We start from the raw sequence: 14,852 nt of genomic DNA on the forward strand, positions 1-14,852 counted from the left end.
ACTGGTTGGATCCCACCTCTGAGTTGAAGGATGGTGGGGTGTGGGAAGAGGCTTCAGTGGAGAACGAGGCCGCGAAGCCCACCTTCCAAAGCACCCATTTTATCCAGGTGAACTGATCTAAGCAAAGTTCATAGCATACTGCAGAGAAAATGAGATCCTGGAGACATGGCATCTAAGGTGCTAATCATGGCCTGTTAAGATTTACATTTTGGCATCAGCTTAAGACTATTTCTCCAATATTCTAAAATGTGGTTCATCTGTATTTTTTCTTTTTCTTGTAGACTGAAGTGGAATTTCCCAGCTGAAATCTACAATGCAGGCAAGTATATTTGCATGTCAGTGTTCACGCCAGGTGGGGCCTGAAGATCTTTTGGAATGATGACCGATTTCTAGACCACAGTAAGGTCACCTTCTCTGGAGAAAACGGTACAATTGCAGGGTGGCATTGTGGTTAAGAGGAGATGTACTCCAAAAGGAGCAGCAGTGGAGTAGTGGTTAAGAGCAGGTATACTCTAAACTGGAGGAACCGGGTTTGATTCCCCGCTCTGCCAGTTGAGCTATGGGGCTGGGCGGGGCACGATGGGGCATGGCCGGGCATTCCGGCGGCGGGGCATTCCTGGGCAGGGCTGTGGCAAGGACGCAGCCGCTGCACCAGTCCTTGGGCGGGAAACGAATACATGCAGGCGCAGGCTGCCACGCACACTGGTGCACCTCCTGCTAGACTGCTTCAAGTTCTGCGCACTACTGCTGAGAGGAGGGGCGTAACTAAGGCAAAAATCACGGGGCAAAATCACCCATTAGTAGCCCCCTCTCGGCACACACAAATAATTAGTAACCTACTCTCGGGAACCTGTGAGACACTGGCGTAGTGCCCATTGGGCAAGGTGGGCAGCTGCCCAGGGGGGCATCAAAATGCTGGGTTCGTTTTTGGGTATTTTAGTGGTTTTTCATTTTCGGCCTGCAGGGGGCGCACTTTTTAGGCTAGCGGCACCAACATTTCAGCGTATCATCAGGAGACTGTCCTTATGCTACCCCCCCAAGTTTGGTGAGGATTGGTTCAGGGAGTCCAAAGTTATGGACTCCCAAAAGGGGTGCCCCTATCCCCCATTGTTTCCAATGGGAGCTAATAGGAGATGGGGACTACCGTTTTGAGGGTCCATAACTTTGGCCCCCCTGAACCAAACTGCACCAAACTTGGGGGTTATCATTAGGGCAGTCTCCTGATGAGACCATGAAAGTTTTGAGACTGTGCCTTTAGAAATGTGGCCCCACAGCCTGCAACCTCCATTGACAGCAATACTCAATGCAGGAATACAAAGGATTCTTTAGGCAAATTTCTGGGATGTTCCTGCAGGGGTGCATTTTTTGATGTATCTAGCACCGGAATTTCAGGGTATCCATCTGGAGACTGTCATGATGGCCCCCCATGTTTGGTGCAGTTTGGTTCAGGGGTCCAAAGTTATGGACCCTCAAAGGGTAGCCCCCATTTCCTTAGCAAAGAATGGGGGAAGGGGCACCCCCTTTGGGAGTCCATAACTGGACCCCCTAAATAAACTGCACCTGGAAACTTTGAGGGCTTACCATAGGACAGTTTCCAGATGATACCCTGAAATTTTGGTGCCAATAAATCCAAAAATGCGCCCCCTGCAGGAACATCCCAGAAATTTGCCCAAGAATCTTTGTTCTGCATTGAGTTTTCTGTATTGCTGTCCATGGGGGTTGCAGGCTGGGGGGGGGGCATTTCTGAAGGCACAGTCTCAAAACTTTCAGGGTCTCATCAGGAGACTGCCCTGATGATACCCCCCAGGTTTGGTGCAGTTTGGTTCAGGGGGGCCAAAGTTATGGACTCTCAAAACTGTAGCCCCCATCTCCTATTAGCTCCTATTGGAAACAATGGGGGAAGGGGCACCCCCTTTGGGAGTCCATAACTTTGGAGTCCTTGAACCAAACCTCACCAAACTTGTGGAGTAGCATAAGGATAGTCTCCTGATGATATGCTGAAATGTTGGTGCTGATATGTCTAAAAATACACCCCCTGCAGGCACCAATGTCCTGGTGCAAAAAAAATTTGGTCATGGTGGAGTGGCTGCCCATGGGGGGGGGGGGGCATCCAACTCAGGTTTTGCCCAGGGCTACAGTTTGCCCAGGGCTGCCTCGTTACGCCCCTGCTGTGAGAACCTGCTGGATCCCACCGCTGCCACTGATATAATAGATCTCAACTAGACTTGGCATTTCTGTATCAATTGGAAAGAGAAGACTTTGCCCAAGTGTTTTGCTACCGCCTGCAAGCCATCTTCCCTTCTGACCCAGGTTACAAGTGTCGTTTCTGCAGGGCCCAAATATCCCAGACTGAGCAAGGAAATATCCCAGTTTGAGACAAAGTGTTTTTGCCCCGCGATATTTCCCTCATTCCGGGATTTTTAAAAAATCGCCAGTTTGGCCATTCTTTTCAAAAATCCCGCAGTGAAGCCGCTACCGTACAAAACAGTTTACTTTTCCCGCCCTGTTGCCTGATCGCCCTGCCCTGTCACCCACCCTCCTGATCTCCCCACCTGATGTCAACTCTGCTGAGCTGCGGACTGTTGCAGCCCGCCCCTCCCAAAATGTTCCCCCAAGTGTGTTTTCTGCTTATGGTATCGACTGGGTGCCATTTCGCCTGGGTTAATCCAGAGTGGAGTCCCAAAATGTCCCCGTTTTCTTCTCTGTAGATGTACTGGTTCCTCAGAGCACATAGCTAGGGAAGAAGGAGGAGGAGGAGGAGGAGGAGTTTGGATTTATATCCCCCCTTTCTCTCCTGCAGGAGGCTCAAAGGGGCTTACAATCTCCTTTCCCTTCCCCCCTCACAACAAACACCCTGTGAGGTAGGTGGGGCTGAGAGAGCTCCGAGAAGCTGTGACTAGCCCAAGGTCACCCAGCTGGCGTGTGTGGGAGTGCACAGGCTAATCTGAATTCCCCAGATAAGCCTCCCCACAGCTCAGGCTGGCAGAGCGGGGAATCAAACTCCGGTTCACTCCAGATTAGGAGTATACCGCTCTTAACTTGCTACGCCACTGGGCTGCTGAGGTGACTTTAGCTGGGCCAGTCCATGCACTCTCAAGGCTAACCCCTACCTCTGTAGAGAAGTGGCTGTTGTGCAGATAAAAGGGAGGAGAGGACAGCAATGTAAGCTTGCTTTGGGTCCCTCACTGGGGAGAAAAGGTGGGGGAATTACAAATGATAGTAAAAAAAATTAATAAACTAGCTAGGGCACAAAATACTGCCATATAAGACCAACAGCTTTTTTGAGAGGTGCAGAAGCAGAGAGAGGTACGAAAGCTACCCTAAAGGAGATGAAGCCACAGCACTGAGACCCTAGAAACAGCTGGAGTAAGTTTTGGACAGGTGTCTGCTGAAGATCCCTGGACAAAGAGTAGATTAAGGAGAGCTGTGCCCAGTGAATATCCTGAATATCTGAACCAGCCAAAAAAAAATCGTGGGATGGGTCCAGAGGTGGGATCCAGCAGGTTCTCACAGGTTCCCGAGAGTAGGTTACTAATTATTTGTGTGTGCCGAGAGGGGGTTACTAATTGGTGGTTTTGCCCCATGATTTTTGCCTTAGTTACGCCCCTCCTCTCACCAGTAGCGCGCAGAACTTGAACCAGTCTAGCAGGAGGTGCACCGGCATGTGTGGCAGCCTGCGCCTGCGTGCATTCGTTTCCCGCCTGCGTGCATTCGTTTCCCGCCCAAGGATCATTATACACGAGCTCTTAACCTCCTACGCCACTTTGGGCCAAATGCTAGTGGGCATATCACGGGGGGGGGGGGGAGTCGCTTGTTTTCCACAAAAATATTAGAACATGAGTGGGAATGTGATGTTTTTGCTGCCACTTGCCAGATTGAGGCCTGCGCCGGGCCCTATCCAGAGCTGGTAAAGGGGGCGGGGGGCTTTGTTCTCCAATCCAAAAACCGCAGAGCAAGTGGGCGCCAGCAATTCAAATTCAAAAGGCGGGACGGAGACATTCATTCAAGCTGCCGCCCAAAAATAACAGCCAATCAAATCCCGGGATACTGGGGATGCTCACACATGCACGGATACGCTTGCAGTGTAAATAGAAAATACCCAGGTTTTTGCAAAACAAACTGGAGTATTTCCTCCCAGTCTTCATTCGATTCCTTCACAGAAATGGACAACCACCCGAAGGGAGAAACCGGGATAAAATACACTCGGATTGTAAAATATCAATTTTAACCCAGTATAATTGTGCCAAGCAAAAATGACCAAGGAATTCCCATGTGCAAGTTGGTTCTCTGGTTTCCAGGGAGATTAGAATCATCGTGTTCTGGTTCCATCCCCATCAACTTGTTTCTTTCAGAAGGGACTGTACCATCCGTTATCATGGCTTCGTCACAAGGCCAAGTACGTAGACAGCTTTTCCCTTCGGTTATTCTCTTTCCCACCCCCACCATTTTATGTCTACTTCTGTACCTCTCTATCCAGTGTGTTTTTCTCCCAGGAGCTCTGGAGGTCATCTGTGGTTCTCACAACAGCCCTCTGAGGTAGATTAGGTTGGGAGAGTGTAACAAACTCCACGGCAGAGCTGGGGGCCCCACTTGAAGGACTTTAGTCCATTCTGGACTGTTAAGTGGAACTGCCATGTTTCTGGGCATGCCTTCAAAACAGTGACTAAGGGAGGGGGAGCTGCACCCAGGACATGAACTGTCTGCGCCCCGCTCCCACCCTCTCCTGCCCCAACACGCAATTGCAATGGCAGCATCTGGGATGAGCCACCCCAGATGTCCCCCTTGCAACTACGCCTCTGCTTCAAAGGGGTGAATGGAGAGCCGTGACACCCATCAAGCCTACGATTGATCTTTCTATCAACAACAACAACAATAATCATTATCATTATCATTATTAATTCGATTTAATAGACCGCCACAGCCAGATCGCCCTCACATCCTGTTTGAGAGGGTAGCTAGTTTCCCACGGGGCACTGTGAACCTTCACATTGTTAGGAATAAGTGTTAATTGTAGGTATTGTAAAATATATAACATATGTGTTTTTATAATTTTGTTTTCTATTATTTTCTGTTACTTATTACTGTCAAACAATGGAGTTCCCTTTTAATTATTATAATGGATTATATTTGTGATGCCAATAAAGTCCTACATACAAATTAAAAATTTCATCCAATCCAATCCAATGTATGCATGTATGTATGTAAGCATGATAACAATAGCGTTACCAACTCAATTTTGGGAAATTCCAGGAGATTTGGGGGTGGAATCTGAAGAGGGCAAGATTTGGGGAGTGGGGACAGACCTCAGCAAAGTAGAATATCACACTTCTTGGATTGGATTTTTAATTTGTATACTGTCCTCCCCCAAAGAGCTCCGAGCAGTGAACGACATCATAAGATAGAACAATAAAACATAGCAATACAATAAAGCTGATCATAACATCAACAATAAACAGTCTATCAAGGCCTTGACAATATTCCAATTTCAGATTAACAAGTATTCAACATTCCCATTTAAATTAACAAAGCGAAAACATAATTAACATAATGCCATTCCATAGCATATCACCAGCAAACATAACAACATTTCATAAAATGACAGTATCATAACTCAGCCTCCACAGCAGCCTTTGTCTGAATTCCATCACAAATGGAGGGGCAAATGGAGAAGCTCCAGATTCAAATAATTTAACAACTGTTTGTTTACAAGCACTATTTTAAACAACGAAGTGTTGCGAACCGGCCAGTGGTGGGATCCAAAAATTTTAGTAACAGGTTCCCATGGTGGTGGGATTCAAACTTCTTGGTGGGGAATAGCGCCAGGTGGGGCTGGGAAATGGGGTCATTAGCAGGGCAGCATGACTGGAGCATTCAGGCGGGGCATTCCTGGAAGGGGCTGTGACAAGGATGAAGCTGCTGCGCAGGTCCTTGGGGGGGAAACGAATGCATGCAGGTGCAGGCTGCCTCGCACACCGGTGCACCTCCTGCTAGGCTGCTTCAAGTTCTGCGCGCTACTGTGGAGAGGAGGGGCGTAACTAAGGCAAAAATCCCGTGGCAAAATCACCAGTTAGTAACCCCCTCTCGGCACACACAAATAATTAGTAACCTACTCTCGGGAACCTGTGAGAACCTGCTGGATCCCACCTCTGGAACCGGCTGAATCCCACCACTGAGGAGCTCGAATAGAAACTTTCTCTAATGTCTTTCCTATTCTGTGTCCTACCCCCTCGCCCAGCCCCCAGCCCCACAGGTTGACCATCAAGAGAGGCGGCGGAGAGGAACGTGGGCTCGCTCTAGGAAGCTTCGGCACCTCTGGAGGATCCGCAAAGAGTGGGAGCTGCTGGGTTTCTTTGAGATCAACGAAAGCCATGAATTCTACGAGTTCACGTGCATGCTCAAGAAGGGGCTGAAGGCGGCAATCCAGGAGGCAAGGGAGACTACATCAGCAACAGTGAGCACTGGTCAGGGGGCGAGGGTAGCACGCCCTTTATTTTTTTCAACCAGAAGACAGGACTCCTTCATGACTTTCCACAGCCAGAGCCAGAGGTGGGATCCAGCAGGTTCTCACAGGTTCCCAAGAGTAGGTTACTAATTGTTTGTGTGTGCCGAGAGGGGGTTACTAATGGGTGATTTTGCCACGTGATTTTTGCCTTAGTTACGCCCCTCCTCTCAGCAGTAGCGCGCAGAACTTGAAGCAGTCTAGCAGGAGGTGCATCGGCGTGCGTGGCAGCCTGCGCCTGCGTGCATTCGTTTCCCGCCCAAGGACTGGCGCAGCAGCTGCGTCCTTGCCACAGCTCTGCCCAGGAATGCCCTGCCCCCGAAATCCCCAGCCACGCCCCCATCATGCCCCGCTCATCCCCATTGGTGCTACGCCACTGTTTGAATTGCACCACCATAAGAACCTGTTACTAAAATTTTTGGATTCCACCACTGGCCAGAGCCATGGATTCCGCCCCCCCCCCAGCAGGAAACTCTTGGGGAAATGTCCACAGCCCCACATTTCAGGATGTTTCATATGGATTGGCTGTCCTTAAACTCCCACCCTCGGCTGGTTGTGGTGGGTTTTCCGGGCCGTGTGGCCGTGGTCTGGCAGATCTTGTTCCTAACATTTTGCCTGCACCTGTGGCTGGCGCCTTCAGAGGTGTATCACAGAGGGAAGTCTGCTACACACTGTGTCCATTGTGTGTCCAGTGAGGAACAAGATCTACCAGACCACAGCCACACAGCCCGGAAAACCCACCAGAACCAGTTGAATTCGGCCATGAAAGCCTTCGATAATACAATAATCCCATTTTCAGCTCTCTTGAGGAGGAATAGGAGAAAAAAATGAGGGTCTGTTTTTAATGTCGGAAGGATTAGTTTTAATACAAAGAATTATTAAAAGGTACAGGTGGAAAGGACCCTCTTACAAGCAGTATCGTATCCTGGCTAAGGGAGACATGGATAACATCTCTTCGAAAACAGCATCTGCTTCTACACAGATATTCCCTGTCCTTACACAGGGAGTATTTTAAAAAAGAGATTGCTCTTTTCCCTTGTATGTAGATTTAACCAATGAAGCGGTTGGCTCAAACCTCCAGTTGGGGTTCTTTAACTGATGATCTTAGTTTCATTGACAAACATGGGAAATTATCTGAAAACGCAAAACTGTAGCCATGAAATGGGGAAGCCAAAGGAGGGAAAAAATGGTAGCTAAGCCTGGTTTTGTTTGTAAGCATCCTGATTCTGGCACCTCAGCCTTGCTTTCCCCATTCCTTTCTCCACCAGGATATCCTCGCCGAGGCGGCTTTTACTGCAGTGCTTAAACAGGCCCACGAGGTAGGTACTGTTGCTTTTCTCTCTGGGGAGAGACACCTTGGCTAAGGTGACCAGATTGCCACCTTTTTAAACCGGGACCAGGGTGGGCGGGGGCGCGCGTGTGCGCGCGGCCGCAGGAGCACACTGCTTTTTGGGGCGCTCCCCGGTTTCCCGCCCCCAAAACGGGAGCGCCCCAGAAGGCAGTGTGGCAGCGTGGGAGGCTGCCACACTGCCTTCTGGGGTGCTCCCCTGAACAGGGCGAGAAAATGGGGAGCACCCCAAAAGGCAGTGTGCTCCTGCGGCTTCGTGAGCGGGAGGCTGCCAAACTGCCTTCTGGGGCGCTCCCGTTTCTCCCCCCTTCACAGGGCAGGAAAAGGGGAGCACCCCAGAAGGCAGTGCGACAGCCTTCCAAAAATCGGGACAGTAAAAAAAACCCGCGGGACACAGGACAAATTGGTTTAAGGCGGGACTGTCCCACCAAAAGCGGGATGTCTGGTCACCTTGACCTTGGCATTACAAGGAGAGCGCGCTGGGGCATAAACACAGCGGAACATTTCCAAGCATGCATGTTTGTGTGAAGGCACAAAGAAGAGATGGAGTCATTTGTGGTTTCTAATCTAATAACAGGAGTATTTATTAGTGAACTCCATTAGGGATAGAAAAGTAGAGAGATAGGGCCTCCATTCTAATCTATCTGGCTGAGTGGGATGGATGCAGTCAGCATCCCATCTGCACAGCGTGGAGAGCAAAGGAGAGAAGTGTGGAGAGGAGGAAGAAGCAGGAAGGAAGGAAGTCCCTGAGAATAGCAATTTACACATCAAAAGGATAGTGTCAGTATGATAGAGAAAAGGTATCAATGCCTATGACCCTCTCTAACTATCTGACTTAATGGTAAAAAACCCCTCTGTGTTTGAGGCAGGAAACAGTGTACAGTTCTTCGCTTCCAACAGGTACAAGATGCATGGCAGATCCCAAAGCAACTGTCCTGTTAAGAACATAAGAACTAGCCTGCTGGATCAGACCAGAGTCCATCTAGTCCAGCACTCTGCTACTCGCAGTGGCCCACCAGGTGCCTTGGGGAGCTCACTTGCAGGATGTGAAAGCAGTGGCCTCCTCCTGCTGCTGCTGCTCCTGAGCACCTGGTCTGCTAAGGCATTTGCAATCTGAGATCAAGGAGGATCAAGATTGGTAGCCATAAATCAACTTCTCCTCCATAAATCTGTCCAAGCCCTTTTTAAAGCTATCCAGGTTAGTGGCCATCACCACCTCCTGTGGCAGCATATTCCAAACACCAATCACACGTTGCATGAAGAAGTGTTTCCTTTTATTAGTCCTAATTCTTCCCCCCAGCATTTTCAATGAATGCCCCCTGGTTCTAGTATTGTGAGAAAGAGAGAAAAATTTCTCTCTGTCAACATTTTCTACCCCATGCATAATTTTATAGACTTCAATCATATCCCCCCTCAGACGTCTCCTCTCCAAACTAAAGAGTCCCAAACGCTGCAGCCTCTCCTCATAAGGAAGGTGCTCCAATCCTTCAATCATCCTCATTGTCCTTCTCTGCACTTTTTCTATCTCTTCGATATCCTTTTTGAGATGTGGTGACCAGAACTGAACACAGCACTCCAAGTGCGGTCGCACCACGGCTTTATATAAGGGCATGACAATCCTTGCAGTTTTATTATCAACTCCTTTCCTGTTATTTGGCTGTCCAGCACCACCCAGCTCCTAACTGGGAACTGTTTCTCCACACATCTGAATTCCCTTCCTCCCTGAGAACAGAAGCAGAATGTATTTTTGAAGGAATGTACGTAAAGACCCAAATCTGCATAATGGGCCCAGATTTCATTTGCATGCACATCCATAAAGAACCATGGATGGAGGCCACATATTCACATCTTGATGTGGTCGGCCACGATCTTTCGGCCCACCGCCTGGCTGTTTCCGGGGTACGGGGCACTGTCCTTCAGTGGATTGTCTCGTTTCTTCGGGACCGGTAGTCAGCAAGTGTGGTGCAAGGACCAAGCCTCCAGGAAGTGCCCGTTTTATTGCAGTGTACCATAGGGGGCACTGTTATCCCCGCTGTTATTTAATATCTATATGAGACCCCTTGCTCAGTTGATACGGAGCTTTGGGCTGATCTGCCATCAATATGCTGATGACACTCAGCTCATTCTGTTGATGGAGGGAGAAACGGTCGCTGCCCCAGCAGCTCTACAGTAATGTTTGGAGGCGTTCGCTGGTTGGTTACAGCAGAGCAGGTTGAAGCTGAATCCATCGAAGACGGAGATCCTCTGGCTGGGCCGCGAAGGAGGGGCTGGGGATTTCCAACCGCCGGTGTGGGAGGGGGCCAAATTGGCACCGGCCTCCTCCGCCCGCAGCCTGGGGGTCCACCTGGATTCGTCTCTTTGAATGGAGGCCCAGGTGGCCCATGTAACCTGGGTTGCGTTTTTCCATCTGTGTCAGGCCCGGCGGCTCTCCCAAGCGGACCTAGCCACTGTGATCCATGCAACGGTCACCTCCAGGTTAGACTATTGTAACTCGCTCTACGCGGGCCTGCCCTTGCGTCTGATTCGGAAGCTGAAACTGGTCCAAAATGCTGCGGCCCGGCTACTCACTGGTGGTGCCATTAGAGATCATATCTTGCCAGTGTTGCGTCGTCTGCATTGGCTCCCAGTTGAGTTCTGAATCGTCTTCAAAGTGTTGTCGCTAACCTTTAAGGCCTTGTGTGGCCTGGGACCCTTGTACCTTCGGGACGGTCTGACCCCGCAGGTCCCAGTTCGGCCTCTGCATTCAGCAGAGGCCAATCTTCTGGTGGTCCCCGGCCCTTCAATGATGCAGCTGGCCTCCACTAGGGCCAGGGCCTTTACAGCCCTGGCCCCTGCCTGGTGGAATGCTCTTCCTCCAACTGTTCGAGCCCTGCGGGACCTTGGAGAGGATTCTCATGCAGGGAACCTGTAAGACCTGAAGCTGTTCCACTGGAGCCTTTGGAGGCAGAGTTTGACCAGCTGATGAAACGCCCCTCAGCTTCCCTTTTATCATCCTGGAAGGCCTTTTACATCTTGAGCCTTTCCGTTCCCCCCCAGAGGGACTTTTAGATTGCCGGACGTGATGTTTTGTGCGCTGTTTTAAATGGTTTTAATGTGAAGTTTAGAGCCCTAATTTTATTATATTGTGTGTATTTATTGAATGTGCTCTTCTTGTTATTTTAGATTATATCAGTTGTTGTACACCGCCCAGAGCCCTCTGGGGATGGGTGGTATAGAAGTCAAAGATATCTATATCTATATCTATATCTATATCTATATCTATATCTATATCTATATCTATATCTATATCTATATCTATATCTATATAGAATAGAATAGAATAGAATAGAATAGAATAGAATAGAATAGAATAGAATAGAATAGAATCTTTATTGGCCAAGTGTGATTGGACACACAAGGAATTTGTCTCCGGTGCATATGCTCTCAGTGTACATAAAAGAAAATACATTTGTCAAGAATCATAAGGTACAGCACTTAATGATTGTCATATAGGTCTAGTAAGCAATCAGGAAACAATCAATAGTAATAAAAACATAAAATGTAAAATCATAAAATAAAATGAAATGTCAGCACAGGCTATAGTCATACAGTCATAATTGGGAGGAGATGGGTAATAGGAATGATGAAAAAAGTAGTGCAGTAATTATATAATAAATATATAATAAATAGTTTTGACATTATCGAGGGAATTATTTGTTTAACAGAGTGATGGCATTCGGGAAAAAACTGTTCTTATGTCTAGTTGTCTTGGTGTGCAGTGCTCTGAAGCGACGTTTAGAGGGTAAGAGTTGAAACAGTTTATGTCCAGGATGCGAGGGGTCAGTAAATATTTTCACAGCCCTTTTTTTGACCCGTGGTATACAGGTCCTCAATGGAAGGCAGGTTAGCAGCAATTGTTTTTTCTGCAGTTCTGATTATTCTCTGAAGTCTGTGTCGATCTTGTTGGGTTGCAGAACCAAACCACACAGTTATAGAGGTGCAGATGACAGACTCAATGATTCCTCTGTAGAACTGTATCAGCAGCTCCTTGGGCAGTTTGAGCTTCCTGAGTTGGCGCAGAAAGAACATTCTTTGTTGTGCTTTTTTAATGACATTTTGATATTAGGTGTCCATTTTAGGTCATGAGATATGATGGAGCCTAGAAATTTAAAGGTCTCTACTGTTGATACTGTGTTGTCTAGTATTGTGAGAGGAGGTAGGATGGGAGGGTTTCTCCTGAAATCTACCACCATTTCTACGGTTTTAAGTGTGTTCAGTTCTAGATTGTTCCAGTGGCACCACGAGGCTAGTTGTTCAACCCCCGTCTGTATGCGGTTTCATCGTTGTCTCGAATGAGACCAATCACTGTTGTATCATCTGCAAATTTCAGTATTTTAACAGATGGATCATTTGAGATGCAGTCATTGGTATACAGAGAGAAGAGAAGTGGTGAAAGTACACAGCCTTGGGGGGCCCCTGTGCTCATTTTACAGGTGTCTGATGTAATTTTTCCTAGCTTCACCTGCTGTTTCCTATCTGTTAGGAAGCTTGTGATCCACTTACAAATATGCTCAGGTACTGCTAGCTGATTTAGTTTGGTTCAAAGAATGTCCGGTCTGATAGTATTGAATGCTGAACTAAAGTCAACAAAGAGGACCCTTGCATAGGTCTTTGGCGATTCAAGATGCTGTAGGATATAGTGCAAAGCCATATTAACAGCATCATCTGTCGATCTATTTGCTCGGTATGCAAATTGCAAGGGGTCCAACAGTGGATCCGTGATGGTTTTCAAATGGTACATCACTCGCCTTTCAAAAGTTTTCATAACTACAGATGTTAGAGCAACTGGTCTGTAGTCGTTAAGTTCCTTGATGGAAGGCTTCTTCGGCACTGGGACGATAGTGGAGCGTTTGAAGCAGGAAGGAACATAGCACATCTCTAGTGATTTGTTAAAGATTTGGGTGAAGATGGGGGCCAATTGGACAGCACAGACTTTTAGGCAAGAAGGTGTTATCTTGTCTGGGCCTGGTGCTTTTCCAGGCTTCTGTCTGTGAAATAGATCTTGCACTTCCTTTTCTGAGATCACCAGGGGTTGTAAACCCAATGAAATGGGTTCAGTTATAGGAAGTTTGGCTATTGTTGGTGCATCTGAGATAGAGGTTGTGGAGAAAGGTGACTGTAGATTGTTTTCAAACCTACAGTAGAACACGTTCAGGTCGTCTGCCAATTGCTGATTTCCTTCAGCTTGGGAAGGTGGTTTACTGTAACCGGTGATATTTTTGAGAGTTGATATTTTGATATTTTTGATTGATTGATATTTTTGATTGATTGATATCTATATCTATCTAGAGAGAGAGAGAGAGAGAGAGAGAGATTGATTGATTGATTGATTGATTGATTGATTGATTGATTGATTGATTGATTGATTGATTGATTGATTGATTGATTGATTGATTGATTTTTTTTCCTGGTCATTTCCCCAATTTTGTCAAGCTTTCTGCTAGGCTTGGAGATTGATTTTTAAAATTAACACAGTTGAGGGAGTAGCCTTCCTCTTTCTGGCCAGGAAGTCTTTAAGGAAGTCAGGACGCTGAGTCTAGCAACCGCCCGAATGGTGGCAGGAAGGGAAGTGGCAGTGGGGCATTGCAAGCTTAATGACATCACTTCCGGGGAAAACCTGGAAGCAGCAGCAGCAGTAGTTCTAGGAATCACCAGAAACCGGGGTTCCTCAGTACGCTGGTTTCCCCCACATCTTCGTCAGTTTTCTGGCATTTTTTCTCCTTGCCGGTTGGCAAGAAGCATCCACTGGCAGGAAGGAATCCCCCCTGCAGCTTCCTCCAGGGAGCTTGATCTCTGTGGGGTGGAGATCAATTGTAATCCCAGGACCAATTTGGTTCCCATCTAGAGGTTGTGACCAGAGGCGTAGCTGAAAGGGGCGCACTCCGTATTTTCCACCCCCAACAGCTTTCTGCTGGCTGAAAACGGGCCAGGCTAGTGGGGCGGGGCCAAGCCTGGCGAGGCAGGGCGGGGCAAGGGGGCGATTTTCGTGCCCCAGGCGTGCTCCCGGTGCAAAGCCCCCCTTCCCCTTCTAGCTACGCCACTGGTGGGCACCCCCAGTGCCAGGCGTGAAACAGGGGAGGGAGGAAGCAGAAAGGAGATCTGGGTGCGGAGGCAAGGTAGTCAGCAGCCCCAGATGGCCGATTCCTCCCATCCATTAGCCCTCTTTTCCCCTGCTTGAGTAACTCCTTTCTGTCCTGCTGCAGGGCTTTGAGATGAAGACGTACGCCGGCCCTGCCTTTGCTCGGTTCCGGAGGTTCCTTGGCATGACAGACAGCAACTACCAGCAATCTCTGAGTTGTGACAGCGCGTACCTGCAGTTCATCACCAACTCAAAGAGCACAGCCAGCTTTTTCCTCACGTAAGTGGCTCCTCCAAATCGCACGTAGGACGCAGGAATGCAAGCAGGTTTGTTCTCACTCCCAAGCTGTGAGAGGCGAGGTGCGTCTGAGGTATTTCACCCCCCACCCCCACCCCCACCAATGTATACCCACCCCTTCCTGGGCCTACACTCCTTCCAGCCCTGTCCAAGATGGCTGGTGGTAGCTAAAGTTGCCAACTTGGGACGTTCCTGGAGATTTGAGGGCGAAGCCTCAGAAAGGGGAGGATTAGGGATGGAGGCAGTGGTGGGATCCAAAAATTTTAGTAACAGGTTCCCATGGTGGTGGGATTCAAACTGTGGTGTAGCACCAATGGGGTTGGGTGGGGCACGACGGGGGCATGGCCGGGCATTGCTGGGCGGGGCTGTGGCAAGGACGCAGCCACTGCACCGGTCCTTGGGCGGGAAACAAATGCACGCAGGCGCAGTCTGCCACACACGCCGGTGCACCTCCTGCTAGACTGCTTCAAGTTCTGCGCGCTACTGCTGAGAGGAGGGGCGTAACTAAGGCAAAAATCACGTGGCAAAATCGCCAATTAGTAACCCCCTCTCGGCACACACAAATAATTAGTAACCTACTCTCGGGAACC

At 48.7% G+C, this 14,852-nt stretch overlaps 1 protein-coding gene across 1 annotated transcript in view; it reads left to right on the top strand.

Annotated features, from left to right (window-relative positions):
- The first annotated feature begins 4,085 nt into the window (after positions 1-4,085).
- PIP5KL1 (phosphatidylinositol-4-phosphate 5-kinase like 1) overlaps positions 4,086-14,852 on the top strand; it is a 31,609-nt gene continuing 20,842 nt past the window's right edge. The window contains 4 exon segments of the mRNA XM_048513030.1: positions 4,086-4,396; positions 6,236-6,451; positions 7,768-7,818; positions 14,090-14,244. Coding sequence (XP_048368987.1) covers positions 4,376-4,396; positions 6,236-6,451; positions 7,768-7,818; positions 14,090-14,244 — 443 coding nt within the window. The 5' untranslated portion in view covers positions 4,086-4,375.

This window comes from Sphaerodactylus townsendi, linkage group LG12 (assembly GCF_021028975.2).
Source record: "Sphaerodactylus townsendi isolate TG3544 linkage group LG12, MPM_Stown_v2.3, whole genome shotgun sequence".
Classification (NCBI taxonomy): Eukaryota; Metazoa; Chordata; class Lepidosauria; order Squamata; family Sphaerodactylidae; genus Sphaerodactylus; species Sphaerodactylus townsendi.